Source organism: Hyla sarda, chromosome 3, assembly GCF_029499605.1.
Source record: "Hyla sarda isolate aHylSar1 chromosome 3, aHylSar1.hap1, whole genome shotgun sequence".
NCBI lineage: Eukaryota > Metazoa > Chordata > Amphibia > Anura > Hylidae > Hyla > Hyla sarda.
This window is the reverse complement of record NC_079191.1, coordinates 406,399,163-406,424,977: the sequence shown is the minus strand read 5'-3', so window position 1 is coordinate 406,424,977 and position 25,815 is coordinate 406,399,163. Positions and strand designations below refer to the sequence as shown.

At 42.3% G+C, this 25,815-nt stretch overlaps 1 protein-coding gene across 5 annotated transcripts in view; it reads right to left on the bottom strand.

Annotated features, from left to right (window-relative positions):
- Positions 1-25,815, bottom strand: part of THADA (THADA armadillo repeat containing) — a 706,980-nt gene that overhangs the window by 348,360 nt on the left and 332,805 nt on the right. For all 5 annotated transcript variants that reach the window (XM_056568134.1, XM_056568135.1, XM_056568137.1 and 2 more), the window contains one exon: positions 9,997-10,128. In XM_056568134.1, the coding sequence (XP_056424109.1) occupies positions 9,997-10,128 (132 nt within the window). The remainder of the gene's footprint in view (positions 1-9,996; positions 10,129-25,815) is intronic.

Here is a 25,815-nt window from a genome sequence, read left to right as displayed (position 1 = left end):
GAGGAAATTCTTTTCTTTTTGAAACACAGAGCTCTCTGCTGACATCATGACCACGGTGCTCTCTGCTGACATCTCTGTTCATTTTAAGACCTGTCCAGAGTAGAAGAAAATCCCCATAGCAAACATATGCTGCTCTGGACAGTTCCTAAAGTGGACAGAGATGTCAGCAGAGAGCACTGTGGTCATGATGTCAGCAGAGAGCACTGTAGTCATGATGTCGGCAGAGAGCTCTGTGTTCCAAAAAGAAAATAATTTCCTCTGTAGTATTCAGCAGCTAATAAGTACTGGAAGGATTAAGATTTTTTAATAGAAGTCATTTACTAATCCGTTTAACTTTCTGGCACCAGTTGATTTAAAAAAAAAAAAAAGTTTCCACCGGAAAGGGAACACGTCAAATTAAATAAGCAATCTCATTTTACAGCATCAAGACTAGCACAAGGCGGCTCTGAGCAGAGTCATACATAGTGTTGTGTACAAACATTTATTGATTGAAACCTCTACTCATTCTGGGTTAAAGGGAAAACTGTCAGTTTACTCCCCCCCCGCTCTAAACAGCAGTACTGGCTGGTAGTGCGGGGGACGCTGATCAGTTTGATGCCTACCGTGCCCGGATCTGCCCCGCCATTTGGCAAGAAATCTTCGATTTTCTGTATATGCTAATTAGGGGCTAACTGGCACAAGCGGTGTAACTGGCATTCTGATGTCAGCACCGCTCGTCCGCATCGCCGCCCAGCTCATCAATATTCCTCCCCTCCCTCTTCATTACAGAGTGGGGAGAAGAGGTTGAGACAGAGGGAGGGGAGGTATATTCATGAGCTGGGGGGCGATGGCAGAGTGCCAGTAACCCCGCCTGTGCCAGTTAGCGCCTAATTAGCATATACAGAAAAACAAAGATTTTGGCTGAATGACGGGGCGGATCCGGGCACGGTAAGGATCAAACTGATCAGCGTCCCCCGCACCAGCAGCCAGTACCGTTGGTTAGTGCAGGGGGAGCAAGCTGACCGTTTTTCCTTCAAGGAGTCCAGTGGGCTGTCCCAAACAGGGATTGACAGACAGTTGTTTGGAGACCATGGCGGAGAGACAGCCCACATACACAACAATGTAAAGTGTATATGAAATGAGTTCAATCTGCTGCTGTCCTGGAGAGGAGTATATAGAACAGGGAGGACTTCGGAAAAGCACAGGATCACCCGGCGCTGATTGGAAAAAGGAGAGCAGGACAACAAAGCCTTCAGGTAAGTAACTTTAACGGTCCAGCATGCAACGCGTTTCGCTGCGCATGCGCAGCGAAACGCGTTGCATGCTGAACCATTAAAGTTACTTACCTGAAGGCTTCGTTGTCCTGCTCTCCTTGCTCCATTCAGCGCCGGGTGATCCCGTGGATTTCCGAAGTCCTCACTGTTCTTAATAAATCAGGAAAGCGGAAAGTAGCTCGCTACCAAATTAAGACCGGCGTGTGAAACTATGCATCACTTAGAGATCTAGTTGAACCCAACTATAACTATTATGAATCATTTCTCCCACTATTATCACTGGTGCTCCATTCAGAGCAGAGCATTTGGACTGGGTGCTCTTTTTTTTGACAGTTTCCTATATAACAAAAGTGTAAAAAAAAAAAGTTGGGCTCGGTGCATTTTTATAGCTTCACCAACTTTTGGCAAAATAGCTGCATACCAATTGACTTCAATTAGGGTTTTTATTTTTTTTTTAAGGCACAAAATTATTATAATACATGCATAAACAATAATACAGATACATGCAGTTCGAAAAAATGCTGAACATAGTTATGGGTATTTGGGTTGTAATTTCATGAAAATGGGTTGAACATCCAAACAGTCAAGGTCTACAGTACCTAGCGAAAAGAAAAGCCGCATAAACAAGATAAAATGCGAGACGATTACCAAGTCATCACCATCTACTTAGTAAGTGAGAGGTCCCCATTGGTCAGTATCCGTCCTGCCTGGTAGATCTCGGCCTAAAATTTGCATTTACAAAATAAGAATTCCTCCTTTGATTTGGCATTACATGAACACCAAAGTGAATCTCCCCGCAGGAGCTTCCTGACAGCATTTTTATTATTTGCCTACACTTTTCCTTAGCATCCACAGCTGGGTAACAGGCTTCCATAGCAGCTGTGTTTCACTTTCCAAAATGCTGACCAAGTGTCGGCTTTACATAGACGCTCGAGGGTTTAGATAAATAAGAGAGCATTTTTGCATTAAAAAAAAAGAGGTGGAAGTAAAGAGACTATTAATAGCTTTATTGTATGATCAGGATTGTAAGGGAAAAGTAATCTGCAGGTTGTTTTTCTTTTAAATTAAGTCTCAGTAATGGTCAGTGCATATAATGTGGGCAATTAAAGGGGTACTCCACCCCTGGCATCTTATCCCCTATCCAAAGGATAGGGGATAAGATGTCAGATCGCCGCAGTCCTGCTGCTGTGGACCCCGGGGATCGCTGCTGCGGCACCCTGCCTCATTACTGAGCTGAGCGAGTTCGCTCTGTGCGTAATGACGGGCGATACAGGGGCCGGAGCAGCGTTACGTCACGGCTCCAGCCCTCATGACATCACGGCCCGTCCCTTTAATGCAAGTCTATGGCAGGGGGCGTGACGATCGCCACGCCGCCTCCCATAGACTTGTATTGACGGGGCGGGCCGTGACGCCATGAGGGGCGGAGCCATGAAGTCACGCTGCTCCGGCCCCTGTATTGCCCGTCACTATGTGCAGAGCGATCTCGCTCTGCGCAGTAATGATAGCGGGGTGCTGCAGGAGCGATCCCCGGGGTCCACAGCAGCGGGACCCTGGCGATCTGACATCTCATCCCCTATCCTTTGGATAGGGGATAAGATGTCTAGGGGCGGAGTACCCCTTTAAAGGGGTACTCCCGTGGAAACCTTTTTTTTTATATATTTTTTTTTTTTAAATCAACTGGTGCCAGAAAGTTAAACAGATTTGTAAATCACTTCTATTAAAAAATCTTAATCCTTCCAGTAGTTTTTAGGGGCTGTATACTAAAGAGAAATCTAAAAAAGAAATGCATTTCCTGTGATGTCCTGACCACAGTGCTCTCTGCTGACCTCTGCTGTCCATTTTAGGAACTGTCCAGAAAAGGAGAAAATCCCCATACCAAACATATGCTGCTCTGGACAGTTCCTAAAATGGAAAGCAGAGGTCAGCAGAGAGCACTGTGGTCAGGACATCACAGGAAATGCATTTCTTTTTTTGGATTTCTCTGGCCAGCATTCGGAACATTTAGTTTGGAACGCTGTGGGGGTCGATCACACCCCCTCGTGATGTCAGGTCACACCCCCTCAATGCAAGTCTATGGGAGGGGGCGTGACTGCCGTCACGTCCCCTCCCATAGAATTGCATTGAGAGGGCGTGGCCTGGTGTCACAAGGTGGCGTGGTTGACCCCTGCAGCGTGCACATAGTGTTCAGAACTAAATGTTCCAAATACTGGCCAGTGGAGTACCCATTTAAGGGAAATAGTAAGTCATAAATGCGAGAGTGATAAGACTTTGCTTGGATTGGTCATATTCCCGGATTGATACATGTACTGTCCTCTACAGATGGAAACGGAGGAATATAAATAGTGGTAGGAGCCAAGTCATCTCGGGGTATAAATGGTACCCCCAAACTCCATCTGAATGGAGAAATTTACAAAGTGTCCCCAACAAACTAAAACCATGTCAGCTGAATTCTTTCTATAAAGCTCATATAAAGAGTGCCCCCATATAAAGAGTGCCTCCATATAAAGAGTGCCCCCATATAAAGAGGGCCCCATATAAAGAGTGCCCCCATAAAAAGAGTGCCCCCATAAAAAGAGTGCCCCCATATAAAGAGTGCCCCCATATAAAGAGTGCCCCCATATAAAGAGTGCCCCCATATAAAGAGTGCCCCCATATAAAGAGTGCCCCCATATAAAGAGTGCCCCCATATAAAGAGTGCCCCCATATAAAGAGTGCCCCCATATAAAGAGGGCCCCCATAAAAAGAGTGCCCCCATATTAAGAGTGCCCCCATATAAAGAGTGCCCCCATTCAACAGTATCATTAGGCTGCTCCAACTGTGCAAACAAAGTATTCTCAAAAATGTCAGTACAGTGCCCTGATTGAGCAAAAGTGTCAGCAGGGTACACCTATAAACCATGTCCAAAAAGGGCTTCCACGGTGACTTATAAGAAAATGATAACGTTCAGTCACAAGAAGAGTTAACTGCATGCACATGCAAGACTGAATTAGAACAATTTGATGACAAACACGTCAAGTTCCCCCTAGTGGCAGCTGCCAACAGCCATTGGTGGAGACCTGTCTGCAAAATGTGATGTAGAAGAGGTCTCCTGTTTTGGACAATATATGAAAGTAAAGCACCTGCACAGATAAGGTCACATGACCATGTGCGTCCAGGTTCATTAAAACTAATTTTTGCTATTGCACTCCATATGGTAAATAAAAAATATTTCTAATATAATTTGTTTAAAAAAAGTTTTCTATGTTTTATTTGTGCTTAAAAAAGCTCAAGAGCACATTTTCTCCCATCTCAACCAAAGACTTTGGACCTAAGTCCAAACACAGGAAGTGCAGCCTGGAGTGCTGAGGAGGAGGAGGGGGGTCCACCCAACAGCATATGGCAGTTAAGTGTGAGAGGAGCTATGATTGGATGAGGCTGGACACAACCCCCTCAGCACTCCAGGCTGCACTTCCTGTGTTTGGGCTTCAGTCCAAAGACTGTGTATGAGATGAGGGAAAATGTGCTCTTGAGCTTTTTTAAGCACAAATAAAGGATAGAAAACTTTTTTTTAAACAAAGTATATTAGAAATATTTTTTATTTACCATAAGGAGGGCAACAGCAAAAATTTGTTTTAATGAGAGTTACAATTTAAAGGCCCTTAAGCTATCTCAGGGGTCTCTATAATGGAGAATACAGAGGCCTGTTCAAGGGTGAGAATTTATTATTTATTTTGGGATTTGAGTGTGGGATCTATAATTGATCTGGGGGTGTGTTGTCTGGGGTCTGTTTTTTTGTTTTTTTTAGATGGTCTGGTCTGAGTCTGTATTCATTCTGGGATCTAGTATGGGTCTGTATTTACCCTGAGGTCTGATTGGAGGCCTGTATCTATTTTGGGTTTGGTCTGGGTACAGTCAGGGGTTATTCTGGGGTCTGTATACATTTTGGGCTCAGGGAGCCTATTTTGAGGTCTAAAGACTTTACCTATTTTGCTGTATATTTTTGGGCTGTATGGGTTGTACAGGTGATGTATATTGAAACCATTTTTCCCAACCGCAGAAATTGCACAACTGCAGAAGTTAACATGACAAAACATGCGTTACTGCTGTACGGCAATTTGCGGGGCAGAACACTCACAGTGCCATTGGTCCCATATGGTCTTATTGGATCAATTAGAATATTTCTTGACTGTACAATGTAAAGAATAACTACTGGACCCCTTATGCCATGTTTTCCCTGTCATAATGCCACCCAATAGGACATGTTCTGCTAAAAACATGCAATTTTTATTTTTTTTTATTCAATTTTTTTCTTATTATTTCCAGGTTAAACATATAGCTACTGTGGGTGGCACTGTACTATACATATAAATAGAAACTAATGTACATAGAAGTTAAGTATGTGCTTAATGTATTCAGTGAAAGGTATTACCAGGTGACGGGGCCTTTAAGCACGTTCCAGACCTGGTGCTTATTTCAATCACAACAAAATAATTCTTCCTGCAGGCAATGCTTACATTTTCCAGCAGGACCAATCACTTATACATTAACTGTTCCAGCTAAGAAAATGCATTTACAATGGTGGAAAAATCTAAAAGTTACATACAGACAGCAATATTATGATTGAACACATAGATTACAGATGGATGGATGAATAGATAGATATGAGAAAGATAGATAGATATACAGATAAGAGATAGATAGATAGGAGAAAGATAGATAGATATGAGATAGATATATATGAGATAGATAAATATATAAATAAATAGATAGATAGGAAAAAGATAGATAGATATGAGATAGATAGATAGATAAATATGAGATAGATAGATATGAGATAGGTAGATAGATAGATAGATAGATAGATTAGATAGGAGAAAGAGATAGATATATAGATGGATAGATATGAGATAGATAAATATGAGATAGATAGATAGATAGGAGATAGATAGATAGATAGATATGAGATAGATAGATAGATAGATAGATAGATAGGAGAAAGAGATAGATCTATAGATGGATAGATATGAGATATATAGATATATATGAGATAGATAGATAGATATGAGATAGATAGATATGAGATATATAGATATATATGAGATAGATAGATATGAGATATATAGATATGAGATAGATAGATATGAGATATATAGATATGAGATAGATAGATAGGAGATAGATATATATGAGATAGATAGATAGATATGAGATAGATAGATAGGAGATAGATATATATGAGATAGACAGAATAGGTAGGAGATAGAAAGAATAGATAGTAGATCGATAGATTTTGTCAGTCAGATATTCATCTTAACTATTTTGGGTTTATCACCATGAAGACATCTTCAAAGACCATTCCCTTCATATAACAGAGCGCACCGCCATTACTCTTATTTATGAGGACATTGGTTATAGAGAGGAGTGAACTGGTGTCCACTCTAGATCAAAGGAAATAAAAGGAAAACAAAGAATTTATGCACCCACTCTGGGTGCTGGGTGGCCAGCAGTCATGAGGTTAATCCTTTGCTGCCTGCCCTTCAGCTGGAACCCATCACATCTACATCTTGCCATGTTTATTGGGCTGTCTGTGTGGGTGTGCGGGGATCTCATTACATCTAAACCTCGCTTCTCCTAATTGTACCCTAAACTGCCCCAGGCTGCAAAGCACAACCGATTCCTGCCTGTTATTCTAAGTTCAAGTACTGCACCTGCCAATAGAAGGGAGACAGAAAAGATAGAGATAATAATAATTGGATATAGTGCCAACAGATTCAGCAGCACGTTACCATTTGGGGGGTATAGATATATAGAGATATAGGTCGGCATTTATCACTGTGTTTACCCTTTTTATTTGGCACAAGTGTCTTTTTTTTGCACCTTTTGGTTTACACATTTCTGCTGATTTTGAGTTGTAATTTTGGCAATACACATGATATAGAAGGGTTTTATGAACTGCGACCTTTTGTGAAAAGGCGCAAAACCACTGAAAAGTCTCAAACTACAGCAGCCCAGACTTAGCTTTTTGGTGTAAGTGAAGAGAGAAAAATCAGAAAATGTGACCGGCACAAAATGTATCAAATGCTCTGTGGTCATTTAATGGATTTGGTTCTCTACACAAAAAAAAAAGGTGTAGAAAAATGCTTCACCTACAATGATGAATGCCATCCCATAGAGAGAAGAGAAAGAAAGAAAGAGAGAAAGAAAGAGAGAAGGAAAGAAAGAAAGAAAGAAAGAGAGAAAGAAAGAAAAAGAAAGAAAGAAAGAGAGAAAAAGAAAGAAAGAAAGAAAGAAAGAAAGAGAGAAAGAAAGAGGGAAAGAAAGAGAAAGAAAGAGAGAAAGAAAGAAAGAAAGAAAGAGAGAAAGAAAGAGAGAAAGAAAGAGAGAAAGAAAGAAAGAGAGAAAGAAAGAGAGAAAGAAAGAGAGAAAGAAAGAAAGAGAAAGAAAGAGATAAAGAAAGAAAGAGAGAAAGAAAGAGGGAAAGAAAGAAAGAGGTAAAGAAAGAAAGAAAGAAAGAAAGAGAAAGAAAGAAAGAAAGAAAGAAAGAGAAAGAAAGAAAGAAAGAAAGAAAGAGAGAAAGAAAGAAAGAGAGAAAGAAAGAGAGAAAGAAAGAAAGAGAGAAAGAGAGAAAGGAAGGAGAAAGAAAGAAAGAGAGAGAGAAAGAAAGAAAGAGAAAGAAAGAGAGAGAGAAAGAAGAGAAAGAAAGAGAGAGAGAAAGAAAGAAAGAAAGAAAGAGAGAAAGAGAGAAAGAGAGAAAGAGAGAAAGAGAGAAAGAGAGAAAGAGAGAAAGAGAGAGAGAAAGAAAGAGAAAGAAAGAAAGAGAAAGAAAGAAAGAAAGAAAGAGAGAAAAAGAAAGAAAGAAAGAAAGAAAGAGAAAGAAAGAAAGAGAGAGAAAAAGAAAGGAGAGCGAGGGGGAGAGAGAAAGAGAACTTGTAAACAATAGGTGAAGTCTCTAGACCTTATAGGCTCGCTCACATTTTTGGCCACATACAAGCCAGGCTGTTTTTGTTCATATTTCTCCTTGTTTAAAATATACCTGTAATTTCAGGTAACTCTTCAGGATAAGCAGTCCTATGCGAGTCCATGGGGATCAGCACTATGTTCATTATACAGCGGTCCCTCAAGTTACAATATTAATTGGTACCAGGACGACCATTGTATGTTGAAACCATTGTATGTTGAAACCATTGTATGTTGAGACCAGAACTCTATGGAAACCTGATAATTGGTTCTAAAGGCACCAAAATGTCATCCAAAAATAGGAAAAAGTGAGGATTAAAGAAAAATAAGTAGATAACTAATATAGATAAAGCAAATCCTTACATATAAAAGAAAGAGCTGCTGGGAGCTGTAATCACTGTCTATGTCAGTGTTTCCCAAGCATGGAGCCTCCAGCTGTTGCAAATCTACAACTCCCAGCATGCTCGGACAGCCAAAGGCTGTCCGGGCATGCTGGGAGTTGTAGTTTTGCAACAGTTGGGGGCGCCCTGCTTGGGAAACACTGGTCTATGTAGAGGACAGGAGCTTCTTTGGGGTCCTGTACAGAACACGCAGTGTCCTAAAAAAGTAACATGGAGTCGCCCTCTCCTGGTGTCCAGAGGAGCAGGTAACCCTGGGACAGGTAAAGTGTACAGAACATGTAGTACCTTCCTGTACTGTAGAGGGCGCTACCAGACCTCAGTCAGTGCATGCACTTCAGTAATACAGGTGTTTTACCAGTGAATGTCCATTCTGATTGGTCGGTTCTTCCGGCCATTGACATATTTCACAGATCTGGACTGTCTGTAACATTGTATGTTGAGTCTGGTTTCAATTTACAATGGTCCAGAAAAGACCATTGTATGTTGAAACTCTTGTATGTTGAGGCCATTGTAAGTTGAGGGATCACTGTATAACTTGTATATGGTATTTTTCTGCAGATTTCTGCTCCGCAGCCTTTATCTGTAATTTGGAGTTCTTCCAGAGCTGGTGAGCAGAGCTCCCTCCTCCCTCCCTCTGTAGACTTGTATTGCTTGTCTTACTTTTATTACTTGACAGAAGAGTTGAGAAGGTAAGGAGGGGGGAGGGGGCTTAAAACCAGGAGAAAGAAGCATTTTGTCTAATAAGATATATGAAAAATGTTCTTATATTCTTATATTCCCTACTTTTGATCTATGCAGAGCTTTCCAAATGACACAGTGCCTGTTTAATATGTTGATCTTAAAGGGGTACTCCGGTGAAAACCTTTTTTTTTTAATCAACTGGTGGCAGAAAGTTAAACATATTTGTAAATTACTTCTATTAAAAAATCTTAATCCTTGCAGTACTTATTAGCTGCTGAATGCTACAGAGGAAATTCCTTTATTTTTGGAACACTGATGACATCACGAGCACAGTGCTCTCTGCTGACATCTCTGTCCATTTTAACAACCATGCATAGCAGATGTATGCTAAGGGCAGCATGGTGGCTCAGTGGTTAGCGCTGCTGCCTTGCAGTACTGGGGACCTGGGTTCAAATCCCACTAAGGACAACAATAAATAAAGCATTGTTGTTATTATTATTATAATAACGTCAGCAGGGAGAACTGTGCTCGTGATGTCATCAGAGAGCATTCCAAAAAGAAAAGAATTTCCTCTGTAGTATTCAGCAGCTAATAAGTACAGGAAGGATTAAGATTTTTTAATAGAAGTAATTTACAAATATGTTTAACTTTCTGCCAGCAGCTGATTTAAAAGAAAAAAGGTTTTCACGGGAGTACCCCTTTAATGATAGATTTGAAGGAATTACCTCATAATAAAGGGGATAAAAGGAGCCATGCTGAGTGCAGAATAGGTGCCATCCATGGGAGATGGGTACAGCTTACTGAGGATGAGGAGCAGCAGGTACAAGCTGGGATGAAGCTTCAATTCCCCCGTGTGACTGTAAGAAAAAGAAACACATAATAACCAGATGTAAAAACTGTGACAAACATACATGCCAGAATGTCACTCCATGGTCATTTAGTACTTGTTATCCAATTATTTTATTTTCTCAAAAGCCATTGTTTTGTAGCTGCCCTGTAGCGCCACCACAGGTTTGTTTATGTAATGCAATGTTGTTCCCAATCCAACAAGGCCAGACACTCTCTGTGACCAATATCCACTCTAATATACAGTATATGGCTCCTGAAGCCCCTATATTTCATCTCAATTTCCCAATTGGTATCCTAAACCAGACAAGCCTCTTTAAATAATAATGCTCGAGAAATCTGACAGTAACAATCACCAATTGCTGACATAGTGCATGAAAAATGTTCTCATTGTTCGGCGGCGGAAAAAAAATCTGCATATTGTTTGTCACTTGAGGCTATTGTTAGAAGTCCCATGTATATGTCCTTCAAGTCTACCCTATGATTTAATGCCATTTACCAACTAGGATGTGGATCGTTTCCAAATGTCTCGAGGACTTGCCAAGCGGTGAGTAATCATTTTGAATAGGAAGGCAGTGGCATGACTGGAAGGACGTCTACAGCTTTAGCACTCAGACGGATCCCTCCAAGGAACAGCCCAGAATAAACGCAGCGCACAAGACTTCAAAGGTAAAATGGTTTATTTACCCGGCATGCAACGCGTTTCGCTGGATAACCAGCTTCATCAGGCATGCCTGATGAAGCTGGTTATCCAGCGAAACGCGTTGCATGCCGGGTAAATAAACCATTTTACCTTTGAAGTCTTGTGTGCTGCTTTTATCCTGGGCTGTTCATTGGAGGGATCCATCTGAATGCTTCACCTGTGTTGCCAGGAGCGGCTGCCGATCTTCGCCCGTTGAAGGGTTATTCCACGCTTTCACCATAGTTGTACTTGGTTGCAGTACAACTATACTCGGTGAGCATTTTTGCTTTTTCCATCTTCTCTTTATAATACGTTATCACACTAGGAGCGCTCTCCTTGTCTATGTCTACAGCTTTAGGGTAAGTTCACAGGTAGCAGCTTTGTTGTCGAAATTTCTGCGAATGAAAAATCTGCGCCATTCATCTGAATTGGGATATTCCGAACGACCAGGAAATTTGCGACAGTCGTAGGCCGGGTTCACACTACAGAATTTCCGAATAGAGATTCTGACTCCGGGTTCAATTTTCTGGAAGAATTATATGCAGAATTGTTTTATTTTCTGAACTGAAATTCCGCCCAGAAAATTCTGCATTGTGACTAGGTTAACAGACAACTCATTCACCTGCATTTTACCTTAAAGGGGTACTCCGGTGAAAAACATTTTTTTTTTTTAAACTAACTGGTGCCAGAAAGTTTAACAGATTTGTAAATGACTTATATTAAAAAGTATTTACCCTTCCAGTACTTTTTAGCAGCTGTATGCTACAGAGGAAATTATTTTCTTATTGAATTTCTTTTTTGTCTTGTCCACAGTGCTCTCTGCTGACACCTGATGCCCGTATCAGGAACTGTCGAGAGCAGGAGAAATTCCTTATTGCAACCTATGCTGCTCTGGACAGTTCCTGACACGGACAGAGGTGTCAGCAGAGAGCACTGTGGACCAGACAAAAAAGAAAATCAAAAAGAAAATAATTTCCTCTGTAGCATACAGCTGCTAAAAAGTACTGGAAGGGTAAAGATTTTTTAATAGAAGTAATTTACAAATATGTTTAACTTTCTGGCACTAGTTGATTTAAAAAAAAAAAAAAAGGGTTTTCCCCCGGAGTACCCCTTTAATGCAGCAGAATTTTTGACCGATATTCTTAAGTGGAATTCCTGTCCAAAATAATGTAGTGTGAACCCGACCTTAGAGCCTGTGCACTAGAGATGAGCGAACTTACAGTAAATTAGATTCCTCACGAACTTCTCGGCTCGGCGGTTGCTGACTTTTCCTGCATAAATTAGTTCAGCTTTCCGGTGCTCCGGTGGGCTGGAAAAGGTGGATACAGTCCTAGGAAGGAGTCTCCTAGGACTGTATCCACCTTTTCCAGCCCACCGGAGCACCGGAAAGCTGAACTAATTTATGCAGGAAAAGTCATCAACTGCCGAGCCGAGAAGTTTGTGACGAATCGAATTTACTGTAAGTTCGCTCATCTCTACTGTGCACACTACAGACATTTTGCTAAGAATTCTAAAGAGGAAATTCTGATTGGAATCCTCTTGCAGAAGCTTCTCGTTGTTTTCAACGAGATTCTGCTGCTCTGTTCACAAGTCTGTAGTGGGATTCCCGAGAATTTAATTCTACCGAAACGAACGAACAACAAAAAAGTTTAGGTCACAGCATCTAAGCAGCAAACTCCAAAATAGTGCAAAAAGCTGTAGTCTTTTTATTGGTTACCCAAAGTGCATGCGCGCAAGTATTATACACCCGTACTGCATCTAAACCATTAATCCGTTATAGTCAAAGACCTAAAATACATGTCACTATACAGTGGTCCCTCAAGTTGCAATATTAATTGGTTCCGGGACGACCATTGTATGTTGAAACCATTGTATGTTGAGACCAGAACTCTATGGAAATCTGGTAATTGGTTCTAAAGGCACCAAAAGGTCATCCAAAAATAGGAAAAAGTGAGGATTAAAGAAAAATAAGTAGATAACTAATATAGATAAAGCAAATCCTTATATATAAAAGTAATAAAGATCTGCTGGGAGCTGTAAATCATGGTCTATGTCAGTATTTCCCAAGCAGGGAGCCTCCAGCTGTTGAAAAACTACAACTCCCAGCATGCCCGGACAGCCAAAGGCTGTCCGGGCATGCTGGGAGTTGTAGTTTTGCAACAGCTGGGGGCTTCCTGCTTGGGAAACACTGGTCTATGTAGAGGACAGGAGCTTCTTCAGGGTCCTGCACAGTAAACGAAATGTCCTAAAAAAGTAACATGGAGTCGCCCCCACCTGGTGTCCAAAAGAGCAGCTAACCCTGGTACAGGTAAAGTGTACAGAACATGTTGTACCTCCCTGTACTGTAGGGGGCGCTACCATACACCAGTCAGTGCATACACTTCAGTAATACAGGGGTTTTACCAGTAAATTGCCCATCCTGATTGGTCAGATCTTCCAGCCATTGACACGTTTCAAAGATCTGGACTGTCTGTAACATTGTATGTTGAGTCTGGTTTAAATTTACAATGGTCCAGAAAAGGCCATTGTATGTTGAAACTATTGTATGTTAAGGCCATTGTAAGTTGAGGGACCACTGTAGAGTTCAGTCCCTTAATATTTGGACATGATACACCCAGATTATCTATACATATAATTCTAGTGCACAACCGCAGTTACATATCGCATCCGTTCATAGCTCATAGTCATCAGTTAGATAGTAAACCTCCTATATCCCTTCACACGTATGAGGACTACATTTTATACATGTCTATTGAGTATAACCCCAATGGGACCATCCTCATCTCTTACTTATGCAGCACAGTTTTTGACCAAAGATCATTCATATTTATCTATACCTTAAAGTTGCCACATCATCACTTAAAGGGTACCTCTCATCAAAAAAACTTTTGATATATTATAGATTAATGTATGCAGAATAACTTTACAATTGCATGTTATTAAAAAATCTGCTTCTTTCTATTTAATTTTCCCCTTTCAAGAAATGACCACTAGGGGTCTCCCTAACAGTCCTGGCAGCAAGCATTTCTGACTCGTGCTGGAGTCCTAAACACTACGAGCTGCCAGTCTGCTTTGTTCACAAAGGAGAACACTCAGAGCTGCCAGCCTGCTTTGGTCACAGTCTGTTTGGCTGTGAACAAAGCAGGCTGGCAGCTCTGAGTGTTTAGGACTCCAGCATGAGTCAGAAATGCTTGCTGACAGGACTGATCGGGGAAAATACAATAGAAAGAAGCATATTTTTCATTAACATGTTATTGGAAAGTTATTCAACATTCATTAATCTAAAATATACCAAAAGTTTATTTGATGAGAGGTACGCTTTAATCTAAGTATACAAATATGAACTCTAAAATTTATCATAAAATATATATCACTCATGTGTTCCTCCTATTATTCAAGTGATAAGCACCTATATGTGTCCCAATTTTCTATGTGACATAATTTTAAGCGTTACTATATTCGCCATGCTCTGCTTCTTTCTTATGAATATCTAAGTCGCCCTAATTCCGTGAAATAATAATACCTATTGGGGTGCATATCTTAACACACACTTAGATATACATTCTACCAATACTTCACATCTATCAATATCTACTATTATTAACGGTTATTGCAGCACATCATAATACATTGACCGCACTCCTATCTACAAATATATAACCAATTGTGTGCATTACCATAACCATTCTATCCTACTTCACATTTAAACAGAAAGAATAAAGGTATAAGGTATAAGTGGTGGTGCTCAATCCATAATAGCTGAAGTATTCATGAAGCATATAGAGGAAGAGGCGGAGGCACTCACCAATCCAATAAAATTACTGTACTTTATTCCAACGGCAGGTGCATACACGTGGGATGCCAAGGAGATGATAGCTATTTCGCACAACTAGCACTTCATCAGACCACCTGCTGTTTTTATGCTGCTGCCGTTGGAATGAAGTACAGTAATTTTATTGGATTGGTGAGTGCCTCCGTCTCTTCCTCTATATGCTACTTCATATTTAGTTGCATCTCTCAAATCCCCTTTATTTATAGGCATACCCTTCATACTTCACACATCACAGACCGTGCATACCCCTAACCATTGGACCACAGGTATCTCCTTCTAAACACAAATTCTACGTATTTCCATTTTTATTATAATTCTTATCCATAATTGTATTCAAACAATATGTATCCCTCATAATTATATCATCCATTTGGATATATATTGCAGGGGGGCATTCCAAACATAGATACAATTGGCAGGGCCGGATCATCATTGGTGCTCATGCAGCTGCTTGTTAAAGATCAGTATGTAGCCCTGTCCTGTGGGCCTGGACACTCCTCCTGCTTTTTCTATTTTTCATATTTCCTTACCTGGCCGCGCTCGGCAGGCTAAGGTGATGCGTCGGGTCATGTGGGCTGTGACGAGTGACGTCTCCTGCGGCTCCTCTGCGCGGTGTCAGGGACGTCACTCATCATTTCCTGCAGCGCTGGGGTGTAATGAAGAAAACTGTGCCCTGTAGTGGCTGCAGGAAATGAGGAGTGACGTCCCTGACGCCGTGCAGAGGAGCCGCAGGAGACGTCACCCGTCACAGCCCACATGACCCGACGCATCACCTGAGCCTGCCGAGCGCGGCCAGGTAAGGAAATATGAAAAATAGAAAAAGCAGGAGGAAGGGGAAGCAATGAGCTGGGGAGGATTATGAGTGGGGGAGGATGAAGAGGCAGAGGGGGGTAATGACGAGCGGGTGGGGGGGGGGGGTAATGATGAGCAGGGGGGGAATGATGAGCAGGAGGGGAGGAATGTTGAGCAGGGGGGGTAATGATGAGCAGGAGGGGGGGATTGATGAGCAGGAGGGGGGTAATGATGAGCAGGAAGGGGGTAATGATGAGCAGGAGGGGGTAATGATGAGCAGGGGGGTAATGATGAGCAGGAGGGGGGTAATGATGAGCAGGGGGGGGAATGATGAGCAGGAGGGGGGGATTATGAGCAGGAGGGGGGTAATGATGAGCAGGAGGGGGGTAATGATGAGCAGGAGGGGGGTAATGATGAGCAGGAGGGGGGTAATGATGAGCAGGAGGGGGGTAATGATGAGCAGGAGGGGGGTAATGATGAGCAGGAGGGGGGAATTATGAGCAGGGGGGGGAATTATGAGCAGGGGGTGGGTAATGATGAGCAGGGAGGTGGAATGATGTGCAGAGGTGGAATGATGAGCAGGGGGGGTAATGATGAGCAGGGGGGTGGAATGATGAGCAGGGGGGGAATGATGAGCAGGGGGGTAATGATGAGCAGGGGAAAACACGGGAAAGGAGGCCGGGGGGGTAAATGTGGCACAGGGGATGATAAAAGGGGGGGGGGGGGCAAACTGAGGATCAAGGGAATCAAAGTTGGGGGGATGATGAGGCATATAGTTTAGAGCTTCCAAGTCATTTATTTTACATTTGTTTTTCCCCCTCAAATTTTCCTGTGAAAATGAGGGAACGTGTTATATGCCAGTGCGTGTTATACGCAGATAAATACTGTCATTCTCCCCCCCCCCCCCCCTCACATTCAGCAGGACATCCCTGTGTCATGAAAGATCTTTTTGGGTCACAAGGATGTCCTGGTTACCTTTCTGTGGCCCCACGTTAACTTGAAAAACGCAGGGGCCGCCAGGAGGTAGCGCACGCAGGGACATTACTGACGTCCCGTGCATGCACCCATAGGAGCGGAGCAGCGAGGATGCACGCATGGTAAGTTACCTACACGCCATCTTCAGTGCTCCGGTCACCGCTCCTCTGGTCCCAGGACCTACTGCTGTGGCCCCTAGGCCATAGCAGTAGATCATGACCCCGGACCAGAGGAGCAGTGATCGGAGCACTGAAGTGGGGCAGTAAACAGACATACAGTCTCCAGCCATACACTGTATATGGCTGGAGGCTGTATGTCTGTGGGGGACACTGCCAACGTAATGTGGGGGGACTACAACCTAAAGCGGGGGAACTGCAACCTACTGTGGGGGAACTGTCACGCCCCCTCCCATAGACTTGCATTGAGGGGGCGGAGTCGTGACGTCATGATCCTCCGTTCCCGTGGTCGGGAGCCAGAACCTCCAGCGCTGCCGAAAGATACAGGTAGGTGCTGCATGCTATATTGCGGGGGTCCCCAGCGGCGGGACCCAGCAATCAGACATCTTATCCCCTATCCTTTGGATAGGGGATAAGATGTCTAGGGTTGGAGTACTCCTTTAAGGACAAGGGGAGGACTAAGGCTAAGTTTCCAGAGAAGGCAAAAGCACAAGAAAAAAATGCCAAAAAAATTACCATAACACAGGAAAAAGCAGTAGCAGTTTTTCTGTGTTTTTGCAGGTAACAAAAATGGGGAAACCTAGCCTTAGGGGTCTCTGGGAGCAGGAGTCTGGAGGAGGACTTAGGGGTCTGGAGGGCAGAGGGGTCTGGGGGAATTAGGGCTCATCCACACTACGAACTTCCGCCAGCAGAATTTTGCTCGTTTCAATGGGATGCTGCTGCTCTGTGCACACTACGGAAGACTGTGTGTGGTAGTAATATTTTAGAGGGCATGATGTTTGGCAGTATAATATACAAAGTACACAGGGTTTGGCAGTATTATATTTAGGAAGCACAGTCTCTTGAAGGGTTATAATGATTGTTGTCTTTATACAGAGAATGAGGATCGGCTGGCAGAGTGAGGACCCAATGATGTCCAGGCGTCGAACTTTACAGAGGAAGATGGAGCTGGAAGAAGACCTGGCGTCTGGACCAGATGAAGAAGACCTGGCGTCTGGACCAGATGAAGAAGAAAAGGAAAGACAACAGAGAAGACGTCTCCTGTGAGTCATTTTATGTCTGTGTATTCTCCTGACTGTCCCATTAGATCTCTCGTCACTTCTATGTTTTGCAGTAATAATGGATGAAACTGTACCCCAATTTGAGGCTCCAGCTGTTACAAAACTACAACTCCTATAATGCCCGAAGCTCTCCAGACATAATGGGTGTTGTAGCTTTGCAACAGCTGGAAAGAGTGACTTGAACTGAAGTGATTTTAGACCATGCAGCCCTTTTATTTTAACGGGGCCTGACTCCTGTTCCAACCAGTGGAAGGGAAGGGGGACTGTCGGGGGGGGGCATCATAATGAAGTGCTCCGTCCTCCAGGCAGCCTTAATCCGGCCCTGACAATTGGTGCAATTTACGAAAGGGAAAGGCACCCATACACAAATAGTCCAGAGAGGCAGTTAAAAGTAGATATATATGGATCCCCCCAAAAAAGAAGCAGTCCAAGAACAGCAAGCTTTTTTCTTCTTTTCAGTTCAATAAGTAGCAGTGAAGATTCTGTCATAGCATTTCTCTCCATGTTTCAACTCCACCATGTTTAAAAAAAGAAAAAAAGACTTCATGGGGGAATCGAAACCTTGTTGAAACTTGGAGAATGAAGTTTACAACCTTTACTATTGAATTACTTTAGAGTGCTATGAAGGCTCATTTCCAAAATATAGGGCTCTAAATCACAGGACTCATGGCCTATTGGAGCAAGGGCCAAATAAAGAAAAAATTTGTCCAATTCTTTAACCCCTTAAGGACTCCACCCATTTGGGTTTTACGTTTTCGTTTTTTCCTCCTCGCCTTCAAAAAAAACATAGCTATTTTATATTTTCATCCACAGACCAGTATGAGGGCTTGTTTTTCGCGCAACCAGTTGTCCATTGTAATGCCATCACTCAGTTTACCATAAAATGTATGGCGCAAGCAAAAAAATTATATTTGTGTGGGGAAGTTAATAAGAAAACCGCAATTTTGCTAATTTTTCATTTTCACGCCGTACGATTTACAGTAAAAATTACGTGTTATTTATTCTTTGGGTCAATACGATTAAAATGGTACCCATGATAACATACTTTTTATTACTGTTGCGCTTAAAAAAAAATCGCAAACTGTTTAACCAAATTAATACGTTTAAAATCCCTCTATTTTGAAGACCTATAACGTTTTCATTTTTCCATATAAGCGGCAGATTGAGGGCTCATTTTTTACTCCGTGATCTTTACTTTTTATTGAAACCATATTTGCTTACATAAAACTTTTAATACATTTTTTATTAAATTTTTTTTGGAATAAAAAGCAGCTATTTTGGGCCTTTTTTTTTTTTACGTTCACAGTACGGAATCATTAACATTTTATTTTAATAGTTCGGATATTTACGCACGTGGTGATACCAAATATGTATATAAAAAAATTTGACAATTGACGTTTTTATTGGGGGAGGGGTGTTTTCACATTTTATTTACTTTTTTTTAACTTTTTTTATTTTTACATTTGAATAGTCCCCATAGGGGACTATTTATAGCAATCATTCGATTGCTAATACTGTTCAGTGCTATGCATAGGACATGGCACTGATCAGTATTATCGGTCATCATCTGCTCTGGTCTGCTCGATTGCAGACCAGAGCTGAAGACCCGGGGAAGGCAGCAGAGGCAGGTGAAGGGACCTCCGTCTGCCGTTCTGGATGATCAGATCGCCGCAGCAGCGCTGCGGGCGATCCGATCATCCATTTTAGTGACCGCAATGCTGCAGATGCCGTGATCTGTATTGATCATGGAATCTGATGGGTTAATGGTAGACATCCGCGCGATCGCAGATGTCCGCCATTACCGGCGGGTCCCTGGCTGCTATCAGCAGCCGGGACCTGCTGCGCATGACCCGAGCATCATTCCAATGCTCGCAGTTATATATAGGACGTAAATGTGTGTCCTGGCGCGTTAAGTACCAGCTCACCAGGACGTACAGTTATGTCCGGCGTCGTTAAGTGGTTAAAGGGGCTTTTCCACTCGAAACTCTATATGCCAGACGAAAACAGCTGAGTCTGTACTGATGCAGACTATGATTATTTTTTTCTAGTGATTTTCATCCCAAATTTATAGTTACTAGGGGCCTCCAGTTGACCAGATTGTTGTTTGAAAATCCTAATGCTTTCATTATAATGGCTTCATGTGACCCTGATCAGGACCATGACAAAGATGTTGTTCTAAAGTTTCTAAGGGACAGGAGGAATCTTGTTGGGTTGAACACCAAGAAAGAAGAGGAACCCATCACATCAACAAGGTAAGAGTAAAAATAAGAGATGGGTGGTGGGTGGAAGATATCTGAAAACTTTACTCAACGCTGAAATCTCAGGTTAAACTCCAATGCTGAGCTATTGAGAAATGTCAGAAGAAATTTATATCCGATAAGTTGCTGCGGTCTACCGCACATATGTGTCATTTCACCGCACAATTTAGGCTTTTGTATACGTTTTCATCATCCATCCTTGTCGAAAACCTTGAATGCAAACCAGATGTATGGGGATGGACACGGCACAAAGTCATCACAGTCTTGGTTGTGTGCTCGGGTTGTGCTCATTAAAATAACCTTTTTATCCCCAAACCAGCCTTGTTGTAACATTTTCCGCACACAAATCCCAAGATTAAAGCTACACTTTGGCATTAACCAAGACTAACTTATTAATACGATATTAGTAATGTAGATGAAAACAAAATGGCAGATGCTCCGGTTTTCCTGACATTTGCTTAAGAAACCTAAGAGCAGGATATTTGCTTTGCATTGAAGTTCGCTGTTTGCTTTGCCCTGGTCCCACATCCAACACTTTTCACACTCATGAAACTATTTTTACTCTCTGAACTTAAAGGCATAAATCAGAGCTCTCTGCTCCCGGGTTACAAAGGAGCCTGCAAGATTGTTGACCTTCCTGACAGCCCCCAGCTTAATAAAACTGCACCCCGACCGCCAGGAGGATTGCCTGGCCCATAAAATACAGAATGCATGGAAGGGAGACTGTCTTTTTACAGAATCCAGAGACCCTGAAAGACATTTGTCATCACACAACACCATCTGAAACATAAAAAAAGAAAGCGTCCTGTCAATTTGTGTTGCTTAGAAATTCCTCTGTACAGGCGGGTGCAAGGATGTGGAAAATGAGCATGTTATGACAGGGTGGCTAGCCAGTGCTGTGCTCCTCAACGTGAGGTGTTCTTTTACTGCCAGATAACTCATGGCTAGTGTGTGTGTATATATATATATATATATATATATATATATATATATATATATATATCATCTAAGGGAGTGAAATGGTTACCAAGAAGCACTATTTTCAAATGAAGATGGATGAAAGATTTCCTATCACACCACACTGACAATGGGGGAGATTTATCAAAACCTGTGCAGAGGTAAAGTTGCTGAGTTGCCAATAGCAACCAATCAGATCAAGTCTTTCATTTTTTACAGGTCTCTTTAAAAATGAAAGAAGCGATCTGATTGGTTGCTATGGACAACTCAGCAACTTTACATCTGCACAGGTTTTGATAAATCTCCCCCAATATGATCAGTCACCAATTGTGCAAGTTCTCCCACTTACAGAGATGAGAGAGGCTGTAATTTTCATCATAGATATACCTAAACTATGAGAGACAGAATGGGGGGAAAGAATACAGGAAATCACATTGAAGGATTTCTAATGAATTAATTGGTAAATTCCTCTGTAAAATAAGTATTTGGTCACCTAAAACAAGCAAGATTTCTGGCTCTCACAGACCTGTAACTTCTTCTTCAAGAGCCTCCTCTGTCCTCCACTCTTCACCTGTATCAATGGCTCCTGTTTGAACTTGTTATCAGTATAAAAGACACCTGTCCACAACCTCAAACAGTCACACTCCAAACTCCCCTATGGCCAAGACCAAAGAGCTGTCGAAGGACACCAGAAACAAAATTGTAGACCTGCACGAAGCTGGGAAGACTGATTCTGCAATAGACAAGCAGCTTGGTGTGAAGAAATCAACTGTGGGAGCAATTATTAGAAAATTGAAGACATACAAGACCACTGATAATCTCCCTTGATCTGGGGCTCCACGCAAAATCTCACCACCTGGTGTCAAAATTATCACAAGAACAGTGAGCAAAAATCCCAGAACCACACGGGGGAGACCTAGTGAATGACCTGCAGAGAGCTGGGACCAAAGTAACAAAGGCTACCACCAGTAACACACTACACCACCAGGGACTCAAATCATGCAGTGCCAGACGTGTCCCCTGCTTAAGCCAGTACATGTCCGGGCCTGTCTGAAGTTTGCTAGAGAGCATTTGGATGATCTAGAAGAGGATTTGAAGAATGTCATATGGTCAAATGTAACCAAAGTAGAACTTTTTGGTAAAAACTCAATTTGTCGTGTTTGGAGGAGAAAGAATGCTGAGTTGCATCCAAAGAACACCATACCTACTGTGAAGCATGGGGGTGAAAACATCATGCTTTGGGGCTGTTTTTCTGCTAAGGGACCAGGAGGACTGATACGTGTAAAGGAAAGAATGAATGGGGCCATGTATCATGAGATTTTGAGTGAAAACCTCCTTCCATCAGCAAGGGCATTGAAGATGAAACGAGGCTGGGTCTTTCAGCATGACAATGATCCCAAACACACCGCCCGGGCAACAAAGGAGTGGCTTCATAAGAAGCATTTTAAGGTCCTGGAGTGGCCTAGACAGTCTCCAGATCTCAACCCCATAGAAAACCTTTGGAGGGAGTTGAAAGTCTGTGTTGCCCAGTGACAGCCCCAAAACATCACTGCTCTAGAGGAGATCTGCATGGAGGAATGGGCCAAAATACCAGCAACTGTGTGTGAAAACCTTGTGAAGACTTACAGAAAACGTTTGACCTCTGTCATTGCCAACAAAGGGTACATAACAAAAGTATTGAGATTAACTTTTCTTATTGACCAAATACTTATTTTCCACCATAATTTGCAAGTAAATTCTTTAAAAATAAGACAATGTGATTTATGGATTATTTTTCTCATTATGTATCTCATAGTTGAGGTATACCTATGATGAAAATTACAGGCCTCATCTTTTTAGGTGGGAGAACTTGTAAAATTGGTGGCTGACTAAATACTTTATTTTCCCCACTGTATACCTACTCGGTAGTGTATATACACATAAACAAGTAATGGCTGTATATAAAAATACTAGCAATCATACAAAAATATATATCTGGGTATACACACACAAGATAATAGTAACACATGCACAATTGTTCCACTAAAAGAGAGGACCACAGGCAACAAAGGGAAAAGCATGGTTTGGTATGCTGATTTGTCAGTCAGAGAACAGGGCTAGTAGGAGTCCTGGACACTCCAAGGAAATACCTAACATAGTGATCCAACCGATCTGAACATAGTGATCCAACGCTCCTACATGTAGGATCGGTTGGATCACTATGTTGGGATCGGTTGGATCACTATTTTAGGATCTGTTGTACACTTTTTTTGCATCATATTGTCTCAGTGTGGTGTGATAGGGAATCTATTAGATTAGTGCACAGGGGACATCTATTGTTATCCTTGATATTTGAGCCCTTCTTATGGTTTAATAAAAGATGGATGAAAGACAAAGATGGACACCCATTGAGGTAGGACAGTCTGTAGATGTATACTTTTATCAAGGTCATCTGTTAAAGGTAACCCCTTGTTTTATACTTTACTAGGGAAAGTGTGCCTAACAGGGGTAGATAGATTTCAAGATTAAAATTTTGATCATCTGAAGCTTAAAGGGGTTCTCCGGTGCTTAGACATCTTAACCCCTATCCAAAGTTTAGGGGATAAGATGCCCGATCGTGGGGGACCCCCGTGATCTTGCACGCGGCACCCCGTTTGTAATCAGTCCCCGGAGCGTGTTCGCTCCGGGTCTGATTACCGACGACCACAGGGCCGGCAGCGTGTGACGTCATGCCTCCACCCCTTGTGACGTCACGCTCCGCCCCTCAATGCAAGCCTACGGGAGGGGGCGTGATAGCTGTCATGCCCCCTCCCTTAGGCTTGCATTGAGGGGCGGAGCGTGACGTCAAATGCAGCCGGCCCTGTGGTCGTCGGTAATCAGACCCGGAGCGAACACGCTCCGGGGACTGATTACAAACGGGGTGCCACGTGCAAGATCACGGGGGTCCCCAGCGGCGGGACTCCCACGATCAGGCATCTTATCCCCTATCCCCCCTTTGGATAGGGGATAAGATGTCTAAGCACCGGAGAACCCCTTTAACAGGAGCCATGACATTCATATTATTGTGTTTGTGGGGTCATTCTGCATACACTATTACTGAGGGCATGATGATGGCATTATTAAAGGGGTTGTCCAACCCCATCAAGTTTGTTACAAACAGCTTACAATGGTTTAGAAGACAAAATACTCAACATTGCCAAGGCGATCCCATGCCAAAGCTTCGGTGGTACTCTACTGGCATCCGATGATGTGATGGGATGAGAATCACTAGCTGTAGTGGTGATATGTCAACACCGGTGGGGGTCAACACTGCAGCCAATCACTCACTGTCAAATGTTGCGTCATTGAAGCTGAGTAAATCTGATACAGCGGAAGACCAGGGAAACCGGCACAGGAAAAACAGAGGACTGGTAAATCAAGTTTATTGCTTCTGTTATTTTATATATTTGTAACCAGTTTGTAGAAAATTGCATATGGTTTGATGACACTACCAGTGCACTTATGTAGCACTATAAGGGGAGCTATTCCTGCACTACAGATGGCAAGCTCTGCTGGCACTAAGGGGGAGATTTATCAAAACCTGTGTAGAGGGATAGAGAAAAAGGTGGTGCAGTTGCCCATAGCAATCAATCAAATGGCTTCTTTTTTTTTTATTTTATTTTTTTAAAGAGGCCTCTGAATTATGAAAGACACCACCTGATTGGTTGTTATGGGCAACTGCACCACAAATCTCACTATTAGGCTGTGTTTCCACTTGCTTTTTCGGTTTTTACAAAAACACCCCAAAAATGCCACAAATGCAGCACTGTGTGTGTTCTTTTTTTTTATTTATTTTTTTAATAAAAACACTGTAGCCAGATGTTAACTGCAAGTCAATAGTGATTTACAATATGAAATGCCATACCCACTTGGTGTTTTTGCTCTTTGGTGTTTTTTATTTTACTTCTCTTTGGCATTTTTCAGCATTTTTGGGCTGTGGGGTGTGTGGTTTTCAAAATCACAGCCTGTTGAGACTATGGCTTTTTTTCTATGAAATCTTGGCATTGTTCTTCTATAGAAGTCTATGGGAGAGAAAAAAAACACCATTAAAAACGCAATGTGGTTTTTGCACTGGTGTTTTTTTCTGGTGCTTTTATATATTTTTGTTTAACTAACAGCTAAATAACAAAAAAAAAAATAAGGAGTGAGAGACACAGGAACAGGAAAAGCTGCCAAAGCAGAAAAAAATTAATTTCCACACAAAAGGCAAAAATGCCAGAAAAAATATGCAAAAATGAAGGAAAGCGCAATGACAGTTTTTCTGGCATTTTTACGGACAAAAAAAAAATTGCTGGCAAAAAGTGAAAATCTCGCTCAAGTCTCTATCAATACGGGGGTTCTGTTGGAATTATTTAAGGGGTACTCTGCCCCTAGACATCTTATCCCCTATCCAAAGGATAGAGGAAAAGATGTCCGATAGCGGGGTCCCACCACTGGGGAGCCCCGCAATCTCAGCTGTGACACCCCAGACATCCGGTGCACAGAGCGAACTTCGCTCCGTGCTGGATGACTGGCGATGTGGGGCTGAGGTACCACCGCGATCAGACATCTTACCCCTATACCCGACCTTTGAATAGGGGATAAGATGTCTAGGGGCTGAGTACCCCTTTAAAGCCTCCTAACACCACTCATGTAGAGTATTTTCAAATCTGCAGCCTGCCTCATGTGTGTTGCAATGCAAAAGGGACTACAATAAAAAAAAAGCAATTTTGCTGTTGTAGACTTGGCTTACAATGGAATTTTGTAGTAGATTGACTGCAGATTTGGCATCAATCTGTTACAGTTCCATACTGCCACCAACAAAAACTTCTGCCAAACGTTTGAACGACTTGCCTAGCTGGATCAGCCTCTTGGGAACTTCATTCATTCTGGACACATTTCTTACAGTAGACATTCAGAATGTTTAATATAACACCAGCATACCTCTCTCCAACCTTTCCCATCCAT